The following is a 22,312-nucleotide window of genomic DNA, read 5'->3' on the forward strand; positions in this document are numbered from 1 at the left end:
CTACCCACTATGTCCTTCCACCCTCTTGTTTATCAAACATATCTCTAGCTCTGCCTTAAAAATGTTCAAAGACTCCTTTCACTACATTCTGAGGAAGAGCGTTCCAAAGACTCACCACCCTCTGAGAGAAAAAAAATTCTCCTCATCTCTGCCCTAAATGGGTGACCCTTAATTTCTAAGGAGTGACCGCTAGTTCTGGAACTAACCATCAGCCTGTTTCAAACATCCCTGCTTTGATGCAGCTTTTACAATACAAGTACATGGTTGGAATTCTCCGGTCTCGCATGCCCTGCTACCACTGTCAGCGAGAACGGAGAATTTGACGGTCAGCCAGATTTCCATTCACTGCAGCAGGACTGGAAAATCCCAGCTGCAGGCGAGGTCAGAGAATTCCAGCCTATGTGTGTATTCGTGATCACTTAATCCCTTATTTACATGACTGTTCTTATGAAGCTAATACTTTAGGTTTTTGAAAGCTTTATGAAGAGACGTTGTTTCTTTATGCACTATGCATAAAGGTGTTCTTTTGTCTGCCTAACTCAAATGCAGGTAATGAAGATGATCATGCTTCATTAAGCACGAGCCCTGTGAGATGACAGCCATTTTGAACTATGTTTGCCAATTAAATCATCTAAATTAAAAGTGACCTTGGGATTTCTCTGGTAGTTACTAGCTGATAGCTAAAGACACAGATTCCGCTCCCCCCCCCCCCCCCCCCCCCCCCCCCCCACAAGTAAATCAACTTCAAAATGGAAATGAGTGTGGGAGGAATACTTGGGAAGAAAGAAGTGCTTAACCTCTTCCAGTCCAAACCTCTCTCGAGAATGAGAATATTGTATACTGGATGTTAATTGTGGGATTTGCAGTATGGGTTTGTTTTATTTATCATTTAATTGATCATTAAATCCAGTAATGCACACAAAAACCCCGCCAAGAATTGATTTACAGGAACAGTTTCCTGTGTTAGGTTGGTTCACCTAGATTGTAATTCAAAAGAATTGTCTTTATGAAATGCTGAAGCCTTCCTGTTAAGTTGCAGTATTGTTCTGATAACATTCTTTCAGATATTGGAGCAGTTCTAGTCATTAAAGGCTTGGCAATGTGTGTATCCTCTTCTGTTTCAATATATACATTAATAAATAACTAAAATAAAGTAATCTTCAGTACAAATGAGGGAACTCTAATCTTGCGGAGATTTCATTACTGAATTGAATTCATCCAGGTTAAAAGATATAAATCTCTTCAATAACATAACGAGTCTGTGTTTCTAGTGGGGACCTTTGCTCACTGGGCAGTGACAAATGGAGAGTTTGGGCTCACATAGCAAACTATTGTCTGACCAAACTCTCACCCATGCACGCCAAATTGCCAGATTCAACAGCTGACAAATGAGGTATGCTGCCAGCACTGCACTTTCAATTCTCTCACCTGAATGCCTTTGAATTTTTCCAAACAGACAACATTTTTCTTCAATTTAGGTTTGGGATGTGGGTGTTGTTGGCAGCCTAGCCTTTAGTACCCATACCCCTTTGTCCTTTAAGACAGTGGTGTACGTGCATGCGGTGAAGGTATTTCCACACTGCTTTTAAGTCGGGTGTTCCAGGATTTTGACCCAGTGCTGTACTGTGCTGTACTGCTCTATGTTCTATGCCAAGAAAGAACAGCAGTATATGTTCATATCAAGATGGCGTGTGACTTGGAGGGGAAACTGGCAGATGATAGTGCTCACATGTGCTTGCTGTCTTTGTCCATTTCTCAGTGGTGGAGATTACTGCTTTGGGAGGTATTGTCAACGAGGCCTTGGTGAGTTGCAAGACTGCATCCTGTAGATTACACAAACTGAACATAAGAAATGGGCCATACAATCCACCATTCAATCATATTACGGCTGATCACAAACCGAGTTGTACTTTCCTGTCCAAGCTCCATATCCCTTGATTCCCTGTAGCCTCATTACCACCACAGCTATATTATATCAGTGTTGGAGTGAATGGTTGCTTTGGCCAATCATATAGATGCCAATTGAGCAGGTTATTTTGTGCTGAATGACGTTGAATTTCTTGAGTGCTGTGGCAGTTATACCCAGGCAAGTGGCTAAGGCAAGTGGAAAGTATTCCATCGTACTCTTAATTACTACCTTGTAAATGATGGAAAGGTGTTGGGGAGTCAGGAATTGAACCATTCGCCATAGGTCTCGAACGTCTGATCGACTCTATTAGCTGGTTCCGATAAATGGCCATTCTCCCTAGATTCTGATGGTGCTTGTAATGGGAATGCCATTGAATGTCATGGGGAGGTGGTTAAGGCTTTCTCTCACTAGAGATGGGTATTGTCTGACACTCATGTGGCAGTAAGATTACTTGTGACTTAACTGCCCAAACCTGGACATCATCCTTCTTGCAGGTATTTTCTGCTTTATGATCTGAGAAATTACAAATGGTGTTGAACACTCGATCATCAGTGAATAGCCACACCTCTGACCTGATGATGTAGAGAATACAATTGATAAAGCAGCTGAAGATAGTTGAGCCTAGGATGCTGTCTCGAGGAGCTCCTATAGTGGATTCCTGGGGCTAAGATGGCTGGCCTCTCACAATCACAACCTTTGTTTCTTTTGTAGCAGGAATGACTCCAGTCAGTGGAGCATTTGCCCCTAATCCCCATTGATTGAATACTGTCTTGATGTCAAGACAATCACTCTTATCTCGCCTCAGGAGTTCAACAATTTGATCCAGAGCCTAGTTTTGTGCTATGTTTATTAAAAAAAAGCAATGAATTGCCACATACACTGGTGGTTTAGAGTGGTAATGCTTGGCCACTGTGGAGTTGAGCCATTCTAGCTAGGAATATCCTTGGTTTGAGCTGTGGTTCTCAGTTGGAGTTCTACAATTGATGTCAGCAATTCTGGATGAAAAGATGAAAACGATACCCAGGTTTCTTTTCTTGATCGCTATTCAGTGAGCCCTGCTGGAAAGTGCGTGTGTGGAGATGAGTGACATGTGTGTAGAGATGCTAAATGAGGATAAGATCAGCTGTGATGTCCTGCGCGATTAAGAAGTTTGCTGCAACCCATCACCTGGGCTCACACAGGAGAAATAGTCACGTTTGCAAGGTGCTTGAGAATTGCTGATATTGCTGGATTCAGATTGCATCAAGTTTCACTAGATAAAAGCAAATTACTGCAGAGGCTGGAAGCTTTGACAAAGGGTCACCTGGACTCGAAAGGTCAGCTCTTTTCTCTCCTTACAGATGCTGCCAGACCTGCTGAGATTTTCCAGCATTTTTCTCTTTTGGTTGCATCAAGCCTCAGCTTCTTCATGAAAAGGGGAGAAATGTATTGAACGGATATTTCCCCTGGGAACAGGATCCCTTTAAGCATATCATAGACCATGGGTTTACGAGGGAGATGTGGGTCTCCCTCGTAAATTTACCAGTCTCCTTTCATTGAGTAAATACCATTAAAATAATGTAATTCTGAACTTGAAGCACTTGTTATCATTGTCAGTTGTTGACTTTAATGTAAACAAGGTATGTGGATAATGTAAATCTGCTCAAAATGGTGTTCTGGCAGGTTCATTTTTGTCGGGCAGCATACGTTTTCTCAATTTCATGCCAAAAATACAAGCATGGCCATTCAGATTAAGTTGTAAGTAAGATTAATTTGATTTAAAAAAAATTGATAGCAACGTATAATCACCATGAGAAATAGGAAAAACCCAAGCGCCCAATTTTAACCCAATCAGTCCAGTTAGAATGGATCACGTGAGTGGTTAAAAAGCAAAAATTCACTTACTGTCCCATTTTAAGTCAAGGGTTAATTTGGCGACAAATGTATCTGCTCAGAACCAACAAGTACCTCGTTACTAAATGCACAAAGAGACCATGGGATGGGATTTTCCAGCCGCGCTTGCCTCAAAACTGGAAAACCCCACCCGAGTTCAACAAATCATTGCACGGTGTCTCCCACCCCACCCCTCCCCTGCACGCTACGATTCCCGAGCCGGGCAGGATGGGAAAATTCCACACCATATGTCGTAATTAATGTCCCAATCTAATTTTAACTGTGTAGGTCAGAAATCCTGCCCAGCCATAAATCCACTGAGTGAAAACTTTTGGGATGAGCTTCATCGACTGGCTGAGATGATTGGAAGCAGCATTTAAACGAGCAATCACCTGAGGTGTTAAGGTCCCTGTGCCATTGTGGTCAGTTAGTTTTCGAGGTAGTTCTGACCTTGGCCATTGCTTCTTTCTAATTTTCCCCTTGCTTGCCTTGATTAAGTGCTCACAACTTGGGGCGGCACGGTGCCAAAGTGATTAGCACTGCCGCCTCACAGCGTCAGGGACCCAGGTTCGATTCCGGCCTCGGGTCACTGTCTGTGTAGACTTTGCACATTCTCCCCGTGTTTGCGTGGGTTTCCTCCGGGTGCTCCGGTTTCTTCCCACAGTCCAAGTGCGAGTTAGGTTGATTGGCCATGCTAAATTAACCCTTAGTGTCAGGGGGATTAGCAGGGTAAATATATGGGATTACGGGGTTGGGCCTGGGTGTGACCGTTGTCGGTGTAGTCTCAATGGACCGAATGGCCTTCTTCTGCACTGTAAGGATTCTATGATACTTACCGTGGGTGTTATTATTGATTCATTTCTTTTTGAGTGGGCACAAATTTGAAGGAGGAGGACCTTCAACAACCAGATGGGCCTGTTGGAACATTGCAAGCGAGAGGAGCAACTCCATGAAGGCTTTAGCCAGTTGGTAGTGTCTATCGGATAGTATTTTGTTTCTTGGATATTCTTGATGAGTGCAATGCTGGAGGATGGTGTGTTTCGCAGCATCATACAATGGTCTCAGTATAGAAGACAAATCGACCCATTGAATCTACTCTGGCTTTCTGAAAGAGCATGTGATCCCATGATCTCCCAACCTGCTGCTCACAAATTCATTAATCAGCTCACCAAATGCCCCCTTTGCCAGAGCAAGTCACTTCCTAATGGACACCAACACACAGATTGACAGACTTCCCTTGTGTCCTGGGAATTATAGACTGTCTCCATTCTGCTCTCCTGGAACCCAAGACTGAATCATGAGCCTTTGAGAACTGGAGGGACTTCCACTCCTCAATGTCCAACTGTGTGCAATCATACAAACCTGTGCCCCCTTTCCTGGCAGCTGGCAGGATACCTGAATCCTGTGGCACTCACCTATTCCCTTTGGGGTGCTGCGATCCACCCAGGACGATCAGAAGATGGCTGCAAGGAGACGTGATGCCAGCACATTGTTGAAGAGACCTCCTCCACAACTCTGTCAGACCTGATCGGCTCAGGTACAGTCAGATCAGAAACTTGTCATTTGCCTTGTAAAGCTAAGATTTAGATTGCCCTTAGGGTTCTGTACACTATGGCTCAGTTAAAGTGGATCACCTCTGACAAACCTGGCAACGCAAAGAGTGTTGGAGTCCCAGGAGGCGCAGCAACAGGAAGGATCAACGGACAAGGTAGATTTGGATAAAGGCAAATGAGAACAACAAGGCATAGGGGCAGAACAACATGCTGCAGGCAGGCAGGCCAGAGAGTAGATTTTAGAACACTACTTTCAGACACTTCCCCAATCCCCTTCCCTGAAAAGTGACAACAAACCCCTCAGCGTAGACCGTTCTTGTTCCCTTTTCGCCGCTCTTTTGATTCTGTCACACATGTAGAACCTGTTCAGGTGCTTGTGGCCAGTGACGCTGTGCTGCAGGCAACAGAACCTGGGCTTTTGGCAGGACACTCTTGCTCAGCTGCCTTTCTGGCCCAGTGGTTTACATTGGCAGGTGGTAAAGGAGTAGATGCACTGACATCCTGAGAGTGGGCAGTATCACTGCTCCCATTGGACCACTGCTATTTCCATCGGGCTGCAGTTCAGCACTCCCACTAATCTCACCAGTGATGCAGAGATGCCCAAACTGAAGCATCTCCCCTTATTACAGGCACCCATTGCATGCAATCTCTGTTAGGCGGCACAGTGGTTAGCACCGCTGCCTCAACGCGGCAGAGACCCGGGTTTGATTCCCGGCTTGGGTCACTGTCTGTGCGGAGTCTGTACGTTCTCCCCGTGTCTGCGTGGTTTCCCCGGATGCTCCAGTTTCCTCTCACTGTCCGAAAGATGTGCTGGTTAGGTGCATTGGCTATGCTAAATTCTCCCTTAGTGTACCCAAACAGGCGCCAGAGTGTGGCGACTAGCAGATTTTCACAGTAACTTTGTTGCAGTGTTAATGCAAGCCTACTTGTGACACTAATAAAATAAACCGTAAACTTGATGGGGGGGGGGCGGGGGTGGGGCAATGCTCTCGTGGTATTATCGCTGGGCTATTAATCCTGAAACTCAGCTAATGTTCTGGGGACCCGGGTTCGAATCCTGCCACGGCAAATGATGGAATTTGAATTCAATAAAAATTATCCGGAATTAAAAATCTACTGATGACCACGAAACCATTACTGATTGTCAGAAAAACCCACCTGGTTCACTAATGTCCTTTAGGGAAGGAAATCTGCCATCCTTACCTGGCCTGGCCAGGCAATCTGGTGGACTCTCAACTGCCCTCCAAGAGCAATTAGGGTTGGGCAATAAATGCTGGCCAGCCAGCGATGCCCACGTCCCATGAATGAATGAAAAAAAATGGGAAAAATATGACACAGTGTAATAATTTAATTCCCCAGTCGTATTTCTATAGCTACCTTCTGCCTTCATTATTTTAAACTTCTCCGAATTCAGCATTTCAATCTGTTGACAAATGGCTGATCGGTCTTTAGATATTGCTTTGCAAAAGGGTTAATGACTGTAAAATGTGCCCTCTGATTAAAATGCAGAGTAGCAAGAGAACTTGATTATTATTTTTCAACAGTTAATTGAATGAAAGTGAAGGCAAGCACTGTGCAGCCACACTGCTTTCTCTAAACTTAATCACTGATTATGATTAAATAGGCTCTGTGTAATAACAGAGTTGATGAATTTTTGTCTGTTCTTGCTGTCATTCACACATGATTGACTTTCACCTTTCAAGTACAAAAGTCATTTTTTGCCTCATGGCAGCTAAAGCTTACATTCTAATTTCAATATTGCATTAGAATATCCAAATATTATTTTTCCAACTGGTCTTCACTTGCAGTTTGAGAGACCATTATTATTCAACGAATCTTTAAGTGTTTGCCCCTAGTGAGGTTATCTCACTCATCTGTTTAGGCCAGAAAACTTACCTTTGCTTTGTGTTACCAATTTGTGTAGTTAATGACTTTTGTATTGCAGAAGTTGATGTTTTATTACCATGTAAATAAGTGTTGTAGAGGTTTACTTTTGCACAGATGATGCTTATATATTGGATTGCCATTAGGATAATACTCTCCTATCTTGACACTCAAAATTCCTTAGAACTGTTAAGCTTGCTGTTGCAATAGATCCATCCTTCTTTGGCACAATAACATTGTGTACACTGTTATTACATTTGTTGGCGATATATGACTGAAAGGAATCAACATGCAGCTTTTGCCTGAGAAATTCAAATTTTCTGAGCAGATTGCACCGCCAATAGTCAGAATCCCCTTGCCCCCACTGTGCCATTGTCATGTGCGAATGAAGGATATTGTCTCAGAGAAGTTGTTAAATACCCCGCAATGTGGCGTCTAATCCTAAACCTATCTGCCACATATTTCAGCAGCTGGCAATGAGCGTCTCTAATGTCTTCATTGGATATTTGCAAAGCATACTGGTTGCTGAGCAGAAGGCAGCCCCCAAACTTATTGCTGCCAGTGCGTTGCTGAACATAGTGCACCTTGTTGGTCAGTTTGTAGAGTGGTTGTGCTATGAAAACTATTAGTTCAGTATTCAGTATATTATGCATAAAGAATTAAAAATACTTGCATCTACACAGCAAGGGAGGGGAGGTGATGGTCTAATCTTATCACTAAACTATTAATCCAGAAACCCAGTAAATGTTCTGGGGACCTGGGTTCGAATCCCATCACGGCAAATGGTGGAATTTGAATTCAATAAAAAATATCTGGAATTAAGAATGTAATGATGACCATGAAACCATTGTCGGAAAAACTCATTTGGTTCACTAAATGTCCTTCAGGGAAGGAAATCTGCCATCTTTACCTGGTCTGGCCTACATGTGACTCCAGGGCCACAGCAATGTGAATGACTCTTAACCCCCTCTGAAATGGCCGTGCAAGTCACTCAGTTCAAGGGCAACTAGGGATGGGCAATAAATGCTGGCCAGCCAGTGACGTCCGTGAAGATGAGTGAATAAAGAAAGAACCTTTCCTCACCATGGGAAAGCTCAAGATGCTTTACAGCCAGTGAAGAATTAACTTTAAAGAATGGTCACTGCTGTAATGTAGGAAACAGTTCAAAAATAGGATAGCATAAACTAGATATAGCTGAGTAGTGCTATGATTTTATTTTATTGTAAATAAGACACAAACCTGAAGGAAATCTCAGACACATAATGCCCATTTTTAAATCTATTTCACACTGTCACTTTGTGAGCATGGCCTTCAAAAGATAATAGGCTCTTTTTCAAAAGCATCTCGACTATAGGTGAACCATCAGTTTAAGAAAGACAGAGATACCCTACCAACCACCACCAAATTTTGACAATGCCCACCTATTATAACGATAATTTGATCTATCTCGAATGCACAAGATATGTGCTCCAGAAACGTTTGCATTGATAACAAAGTGGCAAATCCAATTGCCAGATCAAATTCAGCTTTTGCCCATTCATGCAGAGACTATGGAGGAAATGAGATTTGATTTGATTTATTTTGACTTAATATTGTCACATGTATACAGTGAAAAGTATTGTTTCTTGCACGCTATACAGACAAAGCATTCCATTCACAGAAAAGGAAAGGAGAGAGTGCAGAATATAGTCATAGAATTGATAGAATCATAGAATCACTTCAGTGCAAAAGGAGGCCATTCGGCCCTTCGAGTCTGCACCGACCGCAATCCCACCCAGGCCCCCTCCCCATAACCCCACATATTTAATCTGCTAATCTCCTGACACTAGGGTCAATTTAGCATGGCTAATCAACCTAACCCGCACATCTTTGGACTGTGGGAGGAAACCGGAGCACCCGGAGCAGATACAGGGAGAATGCCCAAACTCCACACAGTGATCCAAGGCTGGAATTGAACCCAGGTCCCTGGCTGTGAGGCAGCAGTGCTAACCACTGTGCCACGGTGCCACCCTAAGTGTTACAGTCATAGTTAGGGTGTAGAGAAAGATCAATTTAATGTGAGGTAGGTCCATTCAAAAGCCTGATGGCAGCAGGGAAGAAGCTGTTCTTGAGTTGGTCAGTAAGTGACCTCAGACTCTTGTATCTTTGTCCCGATGGAAGGAGGTGGAGAGAGTATGTTCAGGGTGCGTGGGGTCCTTAATTATGCTGGCTGCTTTGCCGAGGCAGTGGGAAGTGTAGACAGAGTCAATGGATGGGAGGCTGGTTTGCGTGATGGACTGGGCTTCATTCACGGCTCTTTGTAGTTTCTTGCAATCTTGGGCAGAGTAGGAGCCATACCAAGCTGTGATACAACAAGAAAGAATGCTTTCTATGGTGCATCTGTAAATGTTGGTGAGATTCGTAGCTGATTCCTTAGTCTTCTGAGAAAGTAGAAGCATTGGTTGGCTTTCTTAACTGTAGTGTCGGCATGGGGGGAGGTATCTTATCTAAACAACAAAACTTGCTGTGTACAAACAAAACCACAAAATGCTGTAAAATGTCAGCAGGTCCGTTAGCAGCTGGGGAGAATTAATGTTTCGTGTCCAATATGACTTCTTCGGAACTGGAGGGAATAGGCTACCTCTTTGGTCTTGAAACATTAACTCTGTTTCTCTTTCCATAGATGCTGCCAGACCCCCTGAGGTTTTCCAGTTTCAGGTTTCCAGCATCCACAGTATTTTGCTTTCATTGCTGTGTTCAAAGCTGTGTAAATACCTATCCTCCTACATGCCTGTGAGATATGCACTACCTACTACATTAAGCAGTTGGAGGGTCTCCACATGAGATGCATTCGGAGTATCATGGGCATCAAATGGGAGGACAAAGGGGTTGTGGGGATAGGGCCTGGGATGGGATTATTGTTGATGCAGACTCGATGGGCCAAGTGGCCTCCCTCTGCACTGTAGGGCTTCTATGATTCTTAAGTGCCCAACACTGAGGCAGAAATGTCAGGAATTGAAGCACTTATCGTTAGAGTTCAGCTCAGATGGAGTGGACATATAGTAAGCATGACAGATGATAAAATCCCTAATGTGGTCATGTATTCGCAACTTAAACTTGGATGTCCCTGTGAAGTAGACAGATTTTTAAGGTTCAAGGACTCCTTGAAGGCGGACCTCAGGAAATGTGGCATACCTACCACTGGCTTGGAGAAAAAGGTACAAAAAAAATCTACCTGGGAAGCAATCTAAAGTAATGGTGTTTACTTCAAACAGCAGAGGATTCAGGCAGCAGTTACAAAAGGCAAGCTTGAAAGACTGGGCAATCCAAACAAAATCAGTCAATTCATTCTTGCCCGCACAGTAGAAAGCCATGCAGGCCTGCAATCAGGCTCCATTAGAACAACGGATGATTCGACGCATGCAAGAACCAGTCATCTCTGATGATGCTGGTAAACTGACGATGATTATACCCACTTAAACAGGTCCTTTACCAGCACAAGAGAAGAGTTACTGCTCAACCATAACAATTTTATTCTTAAAAGCTTAAGTGGAGGGCCAAAAGCCATAACACAGAAACTGAACTAATCTAGTCATATGAATACTGTGGCTACACGACCAGATCCAAAGCTGAGAATTCTGAAGCTCGGCACGAGCCAAGAGTGTAATGGAATACTCTCCACTTATCTGGATGAACAGCTCCAAAAACACTCAACAATGCCATCCAGGGCAAGGCAGCCCACTTGATAGACACCCCATTCAAGGCTTTAACATTCACTTTCTCCAGCACTGACAGCAGTGACAGCAGTGTACCATCTACAAGATGCGCTGCAGCAACTCACCAAGGCTCCTTTGACAGCACCTTCCAAACCTGAAACCTCTGTCACCTAGAAGAAGATGCATGGGAACATCACCATCTGCAAGTTCGCCTTCAAGTTATGCACCATCCTGACTTGGAACTATACTGCCATACCTTCACTATCACTGGGTCAAAATGTTGGAACTCCCTTTCTAACAACACTGCAGGTGTTCCTACAATACATGGACTGCATTGGTTCTAGAAGGTAGCATCTTCTCGAGGCAAATTAGGGATGTGCAATAAATACTGATGAACCAGCGACACCCATATCCCGTGATATTATGATAATATGCAAAGAGAAAGAGAAGGGGTTCATTAATAATCTTGTTGTGCAGGGTCCTTTAGGGAACAGTGACCATAACATCCCACCCCTGCCATTGATTTTGGGGTGGCACAGTGGTTAGCATTGTTGCCTCACAGCGCCAGCGATCCAGGGTTCAATTCCGGCCTCAGGTGACCGTGTGGAGTCTGCACGTTCTCCCCGTGTCTGTGGGGGTTTCCTCCAGTTGCTGTGGTTTCCTCTCACAGTCCAAAGATCTGCAGGTTAGGTTGATTGGCCATGCTAAATTGCCCTTAGTTAGTGGGACTAACAGGGTAAAGACGGGGATAGGGTCTGGGTGGGACTGTTGTCGGTGCAGGTTCGATGGGCCAAATGTCCTCCTTGTGCATTGTAGGGATTCTATGATTCTGACAGGGCTGGACAGACAAGATGCAGAAAATGGTGTTTCCTCTGGCTGGGATGGTCGAGAACAAGGGGTCACAGCCTCAGGATACAGGGTAGGCAACCTAAGACTGAGATAAGGAGAAATTTCTTTAGTCAGAGGGTGGTGAACCTGGGGAATTCTCTACCAAGGACGCTGTGGAGGCCAAGTCACTGAATACATTTAAGAAGGAAATAGATAGATTTCTAGACTCTAAATGCGTCAAGGGATATGGGGGGAGCGTGGGAGTATGCGCTGACATAGAGGATGACCCAAGATCATACTGAATGGAGGAGCAAACTCGATGGGCTGAATGGCCTGCTCCTCCTATTTCTTTATGTTTCTATGAATGAATTAAAAAATATATAGGATATCACGATAAAATGAGTCATGAAGATGATCAGTCAATATTGCATGAAACAAAACTTGAATTATATAGGTTGGTAAATTTAGAAAAAAAGAAAAGATTGAGAGTTATAAAAAGTTCATCTTGGTCTTGAGAGGAAGGGTGGAGGGGCTCATAGCGGGAGTGCACCTAATTCCGAATTTTCAATATGTGTCTTTAGTAAAGTAACAATGTAGGGAGGTGCTTTGTTAAAGGGCGACCTGGACTCAAAACATCAGCTATTTTCTCTCCTCACAGATGCTGCCAGACCTGCTGAGATTTTCCAGCATTTTCTCTTTTGGTTTCAGATTCCAGCATCTGCTGTAATTTGCTTTCATTTAATGTAGGGAGGAGGATGGGCAAGTGGGACTCATATCCGAAAGTTAGAAGAAACAAAAGAGGAATGTTCAAAGGGACAATAAACAGAGCACTGAAGGAAAAGCTATTTGTGAGAATTAGCAGTCCACTTAAATGAATTAGGGAATTTAATTGAACAGGGAGAAATCTTACTGTAATTTAAAAAGAAATGAAATTTAAAACCATTAAATCTTAACAAAATAATCAAGTCGGGGAAAGTTGTGTCTAATTTGTTCCCCATTAAGTTCTCCAGTTAATGACTGATACTTTATAGCATAATATAGATATTTCAGAAGGATTAATTTATCAAAAATCTTTCTGGAAGTCAGGTGGGTTCTCTTAGCTAGTCTTTTTAATTGGCTACAGCACACATGACTCTGCGTACATGATAACATGTCAGTAATCAAATTATGAAGTTTTGAAAAATAGGAATGATGTGTTTTGCAGGTGTAGGACTTTCCTGCATTGTTCACGTTTTTCTCTTCACAGAAACTTGTATTCTTGGGGCATTATTCCAAAGTGAGTATTATGTACTGAGTGCACAATGTGTTGTTGGAGCCTGATTAAACCAGTTAGGTGCTTCTTCCTAATTATTAAAATTATTTTCTGTAGGTAACCACGCCAGAGATGATGATGCCAAGCACCATGTTTCTCCCTACAACTGTTCCAGAGAGAGAGAGCCATTCGGTGACTGCAACAAGCTCCAATACAGAGGACACCACAAAACTACTAGGTATGTTGGTTATTAGGAGCCAAACGGGAAATGTAAAATGCATTGCCGAGTACCTATCATTCTGCAGCTTGTACTGTCGTTGTTTTTACACAAGTCAGGCTGTAGAATGTAATGACTGTGCATTATCAGAGAAAATGTTGCATATTGATTTAATTGTTTATTGTTAATGTTTTATGGCTCTACATTAACCATTGCTCACTTGCCTAGGGCAAGTAAGCATCATCGCATATTAGCCAAACTTTGTCCATCACTTGCATAAGTAGGCAATATATAAACAAATGACCCAAAATTGATCATGATATTGCACACAAAATTCTAAAAGTCCTGATTCAGATCAGTTTCTGAAACAATTGTAAGTTAACAAAGAGAGTTTCTTCCCTCCACCTCGGGACTCTTTTAGATTCATGTGTATCACACTTACCTTGACAAATGCTCTATTCTTGGATTCCTCACGGGCAACATTGCAAAATGAAAATTTCCAGGCATCGGGTGGAACATTGCTGTGCAGAATCTATGTGTTTAAGCCAATCAAATATTGGTTATGTTTCCCAAAGGCGAGATCGGAGGATAGTAAAATTGTACGGGGTGTATGTCGGGCATCTGCTCCAGTATCTCTCTTTTTACGCTCCAGCCCCAAAAGTTTAAAATTAACTCCACACGGTATTTAGAGTTGAGTGGGCGTTTCACGTGAGCGAGTTAGCTTGTATTGTTTTAGAATTGGTGCATCCAAGAAGAGGGGTTTGTTCGTGCCATTGCCAATTATTTAGCAATTTTGGGGAAATGTGTTAAAAGGTATCTTGTTCCACTGGTCAATATTCTGAAAGTTAATGTAGAGCCTTGTGTCTGTTTATCAGTGTGAACCCCATAATCTGTACTTTCTTTAAGGTCAGATTGTGTCCTGAAAGACTTTCTGTGAGCAAAAGTTGTCAACTTACAAACATTTGATTTTGCATTCTAAGCTTCAGTCTTCCAGCATCTTTGAATTTCAACGTTATCCCCATTTTACAGTTCAGTATCAGTAGTTTTATTCTGACACCTTCATTCTAGTAGGGGCACATTCATTTTACTATGTGCCCTTTTAACTCCTTCACTATTGAATCTGCCTTTCTTTTTTCACTTCCGCAACTCCTGTTCCACGAAGCTGCCATAAGCTAGCTTTTAAAGTAAAAATATTGAAACCAGACTGCAGGAAGTGAATCTCAATGGCAATACAAAGTGAATGAAACAATCAGCTAACAATTCTGAATTTGAACACCAAAGTATTTTGTAGAATTAGTTGTACCTATTGGAATTGTATCCCTTAATGTGGGAAATGAAATAGTTATTACTATAAATTTATTAGAATAAGGGCTGCCTGATTTGTGTGCATCCAGGCTTGTTTTCTCCATCAGAATCTACCTTTGGCAAATGTCAGATTATGGAGTCACCACTGTTTTTGGAAATGTTCTTCCTGTTGGGTGTTGATTCAGAGTGCTAACAAAAACAGCAGTTTCACCTTGGCAGTGAATATTGTTACATGCACCTAGCATTGCCTCATCAAAAACGCCGGTGCCAACTTAAAAAAAACCCAATTTGTGCTTCAAAACTGGTCGTATAGCCATTTCACCGCGTTACAGCACAGTGCCAAAATGAGCTGAATCTCGAGGCACGCTAAATGATCTTATAATGAAATGTATGATATTGAAGACCTCGCGTATTGATAACACGGGTGTGTACAAAGCTGAATGCAAAGTAGCAGAAACATCACTGCCTCCGTAAGTGATATGGCTATTGGCCCCAGTTATTGGTTTCTCGAGGATAAGAAAAATAAACTCCAGTAAATTTTATCAATTTGATCTGTTTCTAAAAAAAAATCATTGAATAAAAATTGCTATAAAACATTTAAGGTATTTTAATAAAGTGGTAACATATTGTATTTTGGTATTGAGCTGTACAATGCACAAATGGTATTATAAATCTAAATTTTTAGTCAATATGGCGATTACGAGTCTCATATTCAGTAAAAGCAAATTAGAAGTGGGACTTATTAGAAATTACACTACCCACTGATAGTTCTCATTAAATTTGTTTTCATTAGAAACATCAGATCCACCAGAAAAGAGCAGTGTACCTTCGGAAAGTACAGAGCGTAGCATGGAACCAAAGTCTTCTGTTGACCAGAATTTAGTGAAGGATGATGCTGGGTTCCTGTGCTGGAAGAAAGGATGTAACCAGTTGTTTAAGACTTCCACTGCACTTCAGGCCCACTTCAATGAGATTCATGCAAAAAGGCCCCAACTACCTGTGTCAGATCGTCATGTCTACAAATACCGGTGTAATCAGTGTAGCCTAGCCTTCAAGACCATTGAAAAACTCCAACTGCACTCTCAGTACCATGTCATTCGAGCTGCCACTATGTGCAGTTTGTGCCAGCGCAGCTTCCGTACCTTTCAAGCCTTGAAAAAGCACCTGGAGACCAGCCACCTGGAATTGAGTGAAAGTGACATCCAGCAGTTGTATAGTGGACTTGCAGTCAACGGTGACGTTGTGGCCCTGGGTGATGCATCTCTTAGTGAAGATCAGGCTCTGGGGGCAGACGAAGATAAAGATGAGGAGAGCGATTCCGACGAGAAACAGAGCCCTGTTGGAAGCGACTCTGGCTCTGTCCAAGAAGATTCCGGATCTGAGCCAAAGCGGGCTCTGCCATTCAGGAAGGGCCCTAATTTCACGATGGAGAAATTTCTGGATCCCTCTCGCCCCTACAAGTGCACTGTTTGTAAGGAGTCTTTCACGCAAAAGAACATCTTGCTGGTCCATTACAATTCTGTGTCCCACCTGCACAAGCTGAAAAGGGCACTTCAGGAATCTGCTACTGGTCAGTCTGAGCCGACGAGCAGCCCAGATAACAAGCCTTTTAAGTGCAACACATGCAATGTGGCCTACAGCCAAAGCTCGACCCTAGAAATCCATATGAGATCAGTGTTACACCAGACCAAAGCACGAGCAGCAAAATTAGAAGCTGCTAGTAGCAGTGGAGGTGCTGGCGGTACCAGTGGTAACAGTAGTGCTACTCTAGGATTGTCAACATCTAGTCCGAGCCCAATTGGCAATAGCAATGGTAATGCTGATATTAGCATAAGTGGCAGTGGATGTGGAGTTACGTATAGTGCTACCTCTAGCTTAGGTTTAATGAGTGGAAGCCAGATCGCTGCCGATTCCATTGGAACATGTACAATTAGCAACTCGATTGCGACCAGCATTGCCACATCTTTGGAACAGAAGGATGCCAGCAAGAGGAAAATAGCTGACATGATCACATCTCGGCAACAGACCCAACAGCAGCAGGTCCAAACCTTGGCCCACGTTCACGCCCAAGCCCAGGCTCAGGCCCAGGTCCAGGCTCAGCTACAGCAAGAGCTTCAGCAAGCTGCTCTCTTCCAGCCCCAGCTCTTCAATCCGGCCTTACTCCCACATTTTCCCATGACCACTGAGGCGCTACTGCAGCTGCAGCAACAGCAGCTCCTGTTTCCGTTTTATATACCGGGCACAGAGTTCCAGCTGAACCCAGAGATCAACATACCAGTGAGTAGTGCCACATTAACAATGCCGGGCACTAACACCTTGCTGGAGGATGTGAAACCCCATGCCCAGAGCCTGCAGCACCAATTGATTCAACAACAAGGGCAACAGTCCTCACTGACACAGCAACATGCAAACTTGCTTCAACAAAGCCAGCAGCTGGACAAGAAACCAAAAGCAGTCATCAAAGACAAAGACGGGCACAAAGACAAGGAAAATTCGGAGAAATCCGACGAAGGGTTGATGTCGAAGGAGATGTCCATGGAGGCGCACAAATCCAAAGATAGGAAAGAGCAAACTGCGCCTGAATCGTCCTTGCTCCCTCCCCGAATTCCCTCTGACGCCCGGGGCAATGCCACCAAAGCCTTGCTGGAAAACTTTGGCTTCGAGCTGGTCATCCAGTACAACGAGAACAAGCAGAAGGTCCAGAAGAAAAGCAAGAACGGCTTGAGCGACAACGTGGACAAGCTGGAGTGCGACAGCTGCGGGAAGATGTTCTCCAACATCCTGATCCTGAAGAGCCACCAGGAACACGTGCACCAGCAGTTCCTGCCCTTCGAGGAGCTTGAGCACTTCGCGAAGCAGTACAGGGACAGCTATGACAAGCTGTACCCCCTGAGGCCACAGACGCCGGACCCCCCTCCCCCTCCCCCACCTCCTCCCCCACCCCCACCCCCTCCACCAGCACCACCCCAGCCAGCCAGCGCTCCCAGTCTCCCGTCCAGTGCTCCGGCCCACACGCCGCCTGCAATCGCAACCTCCCAGCCCTCAGTGTCAATATCTCAGCTCTCCATGCCGATGGACCTGCCCATTTTCTCCCCGCTGCTGATGCAGTCGATGCCTCTGCAGTCTCTCCCGCCGCAGCTGCCCTCGCAGCTCACCCCCGTGGAGCCCAAACCCGCCGACCTGGCCCAACTCTACCAGCAGCAGCTGAACCCCAGCCTCCTGCAGCAGCAGCAGAACAAGCGGCCACGCACACGCATCACAGACGAACAGCTCAAAATCCTCCGGGGCTACTTTGACATCAACAACTCACCCAATGAGGACCAAATCAAAGAAATGTCAGACAAGTCAGGGTTGCCCCAGAAGGTAATTAAGCACTGGTTCCGAAACACACTCTTTAAAGAGCGGCAGCGCAATAAAGATTCGCCCTACAACTTCAACAATCCCCCCGTCACCTCACTAGAAGACCTGAAGGTGGATTCGAAGCCCCCCTCCCCAGAACCTGCCAGGGCAGAGTATTACAGAAGCAACCGATCGACCCGCACCAGGTTCACCGACTACCAGCTGCGGGTCCTGCAGGATTTCTTTGACGCCAATGCCTACCCGAAGGACGACGAGTTTGAGCAACTCTCCAACTTGCTGAACCTGCCAACTCGCGTGATCGTGGTGTGGTTCCAAAACGCACGGCAGAAGGCACGCAAAAACTACGAGAACCAAGGGGACGGCAAGGAGGGCGAACGCCGTGAGCTTTCCAACGACCGTTACATCCGCACCAATAATCTCAACTACCAGTGTAAAAAATGCAGCTTGGTATTCCAACGCATCTTCGACCTCATTAAACACCAAAAAAAACTGTGCTACAAAGATGAAGATGACGACGGTCAGTATGACAGTCAGACCGAGGACTCCATGGACGCATCTGAGATGTCAGGGCCCTCTGCTTCATCCTGCAGCACTCCTATGACCTCAGCTGTCTGTGCTTCAACGGCAACATCAAATGTAACCTCTGGGAGTATGCCCGAGAAGGAGGAAGGTGTCTCCAATCCAGAGTTACCCGATGAGAAACCAAAGCAGCCCGAATCTCCTGATACACAGCAGCAGCATTCACAAGAGAAGCTGTTACAACCAAAACCTGAGGTACAGCAGCAGCAGCAACAAGATCAGAAGACACAGGTAACACAGCAGAAGGCCCCCCAGCTCTCCTCACCCTCACAGTCACAGCAGCAATGCTCTGTACCCCAAGCCATCCCCAGCCCATCTCAGCTCCCCCATGTCTCTCTCAACCCCCTTCACACTTCAACACCACAGCAGCTTGGAAACCTACCTCCGCAGATGATTCATTACCAGTGCGACCAGTGCAAGCTGGCATTTCCCACCTTCGACCTGTGGCAAGAGCATCAGCAACTGCATTTTCTGTCCGCACAAAACCAGTTTGTGCACCCCCAGTTCTTAGACCGGCCCATCGAGATGCCCTTCATGCTTTTTGACCCCACCAACCCTCTGCTAGCCAGCCAGATACTTTCAGGAACTCTACCTCAGATCGCAACAAGCTCCGCGTCCTCACCATCCACACCAAATTCCGCCATGAACACACTCAAAAGAAAACTGGAAGAAAAGGCGAGTGTTAGTCCCGGGGATAACGACAGTGGGAACAACGGCGATGAGCCTCAGAGAGATAAGCGCTTAAGGACCACCATCACCCCAGAACAATTGGAAATTCTCTATCAGAAATACCTGCTTGATTCCAACCCCACACGGAAAATGTTGGACCACATTGCACATGAAGTCGGTCTCAAAAAACGTGTCGTCCAAGTTTGGTTTCAGAACACCCGTGCTCGGGAAAGGAAAGGACAGTTTCGGGCTGTCGGTCCCGCGCAAGCTCACAGGCGATGTCCATTCTGCAGAGCCCTCTTTAAAGCCAAGACAGCACTGGAAGCCCACATCCGATCACGCCACTGGCACGAAGCCAAACGTGCCGGCTACAGCCTGATCATGTCCTCTGTTCTGTCAACCGATGGCGACGGAGGAAGCCTACTGAAGGTAGATCCGACCGATTGCTCCGGTTTTGCCCAGCTATCCTCAATGAATAGTGACAGTCAATCGGCTACCCTCTCACCGGTGAACAAAAGCGGGGAATTTTCGCCCAAAGCTCTCCTGAGCCCATCATCTATCAAAGTGGAGGGGCTTGAGGAATTCGATGGTCCTACAATTTCTTCAGTGAACTTGGGATTTGATCAAGCCAGGCTTGATAATGATGATTGTTCCTCAGTCAACACAGCTATCACTGACACTACAACTGGGGATGAAGCCAATGCAGACAATGACAGCGCAACAGGAATAATGGCTGAATCCAAACCTATCCTTTATCATGCAGAGGGTCTTCAGAGGATAGTGCAATCATCAATACAAGACAATGAAGACAGGATATCATCTGGCTTGGTCAGTCCATCGCCCAGTTACTATGCTAAAGAGTTGGAAAATGAGTGTACAGTTGATTACAGTGAGACCTCCAGCCTTGCTGATCCCTCCTCACCGTGCCCTGGTGGAAGTAGCACAATGCAAAGGCATTTGGACAATGAGCGTCCAGGGCAAAAACGCTTCCGTACTCAAATGACAAATCTCCAACTCAAGCTGCTGAAATCCTGCTTTAATGATTATCGAACGCCAACCATGCTGGAATGTGAGGTCTTGGGAAACGATATAGGGCTGCCAAAAAGAGTTGTTCAAGTGTGGTTCCAAAATGCTCGGGCTAAGGAGAAGAAATCCAAGCTGAATATGGCAAAACACTTTGGTATCAATCAGACGACTTATGAAGGACCCAAAGCAGAGTGCACTTTGTGTGGCATCAAGTATAGTGCCCGATTGTCTGTGCGAGACCATATCTTTTCTCAGCAACATATCTCCAAAGTGAAAGAGACCATTGGAAGTCAGCTGGACAAAGAAGTTGAATACATTGATCCAGCCACTGTCCGCCGGCTAATGGCTCAACAAGAACTGGACCGTATTAAGAAGGCTAATGAGGTTCTTGGTTTGACGGCACAGCAGCAAACACTTCAGCAGCAAGGCTTGTTTGATAATCCACCAGTACAAGCTCTTAATCTCCCTACTGCCTACCCAACATTGCCAGGGATTTCACCTGTATTACTGCCAGGTGTGGGCAGTCCTTCATCTTTACCTGGCTTTACTTCATCTAACTCAGGTGGGTAGCATTAATGGTTTAAGCTTGCATAATGTAGCTTTCTTGGTAGATTTCAATCTGATATTTGCCGACCATACAAATTTAACTTGGATCACCTGGAGTCAAATCCAGCCCAACAGATAGGATGAAGGTGTCCTGTCTTTGAAGGCTGCTACCAAAAATGGTTAATACAAATTGCAGAGGATCTAAATCCATGACAATAAATTGTTACACATTTGACATTAATTTTTTTTTTGCAATCTTGCTCTAGAAGGCACCAAGGATAGAATGTGGGGAATGGGTTGGGAGATGCTCTTCTGAGACTGGGGCTAAAGTACTTTGCCAGGATGAGCCAAACCTGACCTGGCAGTGCTTTATCCACTATATGCAAAATGGGAAGTGTCCCTTTCATGCATGTTACCCTTCCACTTTTACCACACACACACATGCAATAAAACAGAACCACCAAACAAAGCCAATTCACACCTGAAGTAGCAACCATGTTGATGGAATAATATCTCCAGCTTATAAACTGATAGGAGCTGACTTGCTGACAGGTTTTGTGACATTGGCACTAATCTAGCCCATAGATTAATTGTATGATGTAGTGGATCGGATATGAACTTCATATAGCTTCATGTTTGTTAATTTAATAACAGCAGGTTACTTGACATTTCTTTGGAACAGGATCATGTCACCTGCAGGATCTACATTTAAAAATCTTAGCAATGTTATTAAAAGATATCAGCATAATATGGTTAAATTGAACAGATTGTAAAGAAGAAAATCTTTTGATCCAATGTTACTCACCTTTTTGCTGTTACACAGAATCAAATTTTACTGTTGTACTAAATAGCATTCAACAAAATACGACATTAACAATGTGTGTTCAACTCCACATCTAATCTGTCCTTGTACTTTAGGAGGCTGTTGCTGTTTCAGTTACAGCGCTGTATAAATTATACAGATTCTGATTTTCTTTTAAGTGAGAAATAGATCTTGGATATATTTTGCAAAATAATTGCATTATTTTGTTAGTGTCCCTCTGCATTCAGTATTGTGGGAAGTCAACACAAACAGTTAGGACATCTTAGTGCCTCATTCATAGGAGGAGAATAGCTAAAGTCGTGAAGATTCACAACCCTTCTTCCAAATGCAGCGGCAGAAGGGAATAATCACAGCTCTCCAAGAGATGGAGTCAAACCTCTTTTTCGGTGCTGCCAGGGAAATGGTTATTAGTTTGATAATTAATTTTGAGTATACTGTAGGGATTTCATCATGCCATTATGATCATAAGAATAACATAGGACGTCTAGGAGTACGCATTGGAACAATTGAATGCTTAAACCTTTTACTTGCACATAATCAGACGGTGGAACTGAATCTGCAGTTAGTGTTAAGATATTCACATCCATCAGGATGTACCATTCCTGTCAAGGAACCCACTTGAAACCCTTTATTGAGATTCAGTCCACTGGTCTTCGAGAAGACGAAGTCACAGGTTCCCTCCCAACATGAAATGGACACTGCTTACAGATTGCATTTAAGTGGATATTACTGCTCATCAGGTTTGCATAGAAGTCAATTTCAGTACACCATGTTGCTAAATTACATTTCTAATG

The 22,312-nt window shown here is 44.3% G+C and overlaps 1 protein-coding gene across 1 annotated transcript in view; it reads left to right on the plus strand.

Moving 5' to 3' along the window:
- The window catches only part of zfhx3b (zinc finger homeobox 3b), a 327,286-nt gene that overhangs the window by 298,024 nt on the left and 6,950 nt on the right, over positions 1 to 22,312 (plus strand). The window contains exons 7-8 of the mRNA XM_078210650.1: positions 13,111 to 13,231; positions 15,309 to 20,711. Of these exons, the coding sequence (XP_078066776.1) occupies positions 13,111 to 13,231; positions 15,309 to 20,711 (5,524 nt within the window). The remainder of the gene's footprint in view (positions 1 to 13,110; positions 13,232 to 15,308; positions 20,712 to 22,312) is intronic.

The sequence above is a fragment of the Mustelus asterias genome, chromosome 4 (genome assembly GCF_964213995.1).
Source record: "Mustelus asterias chromosome 4, sMusAst1.hap1.1, whole genome shotgun sequence".
In the NCBI taxonomy this organism is placed as follows: Eukaryota; Metazoa; Chordata; class Chondrichthyes; order Carcharhiniformes; family Triakidae; genus Mustelus; species Mustelus asterias.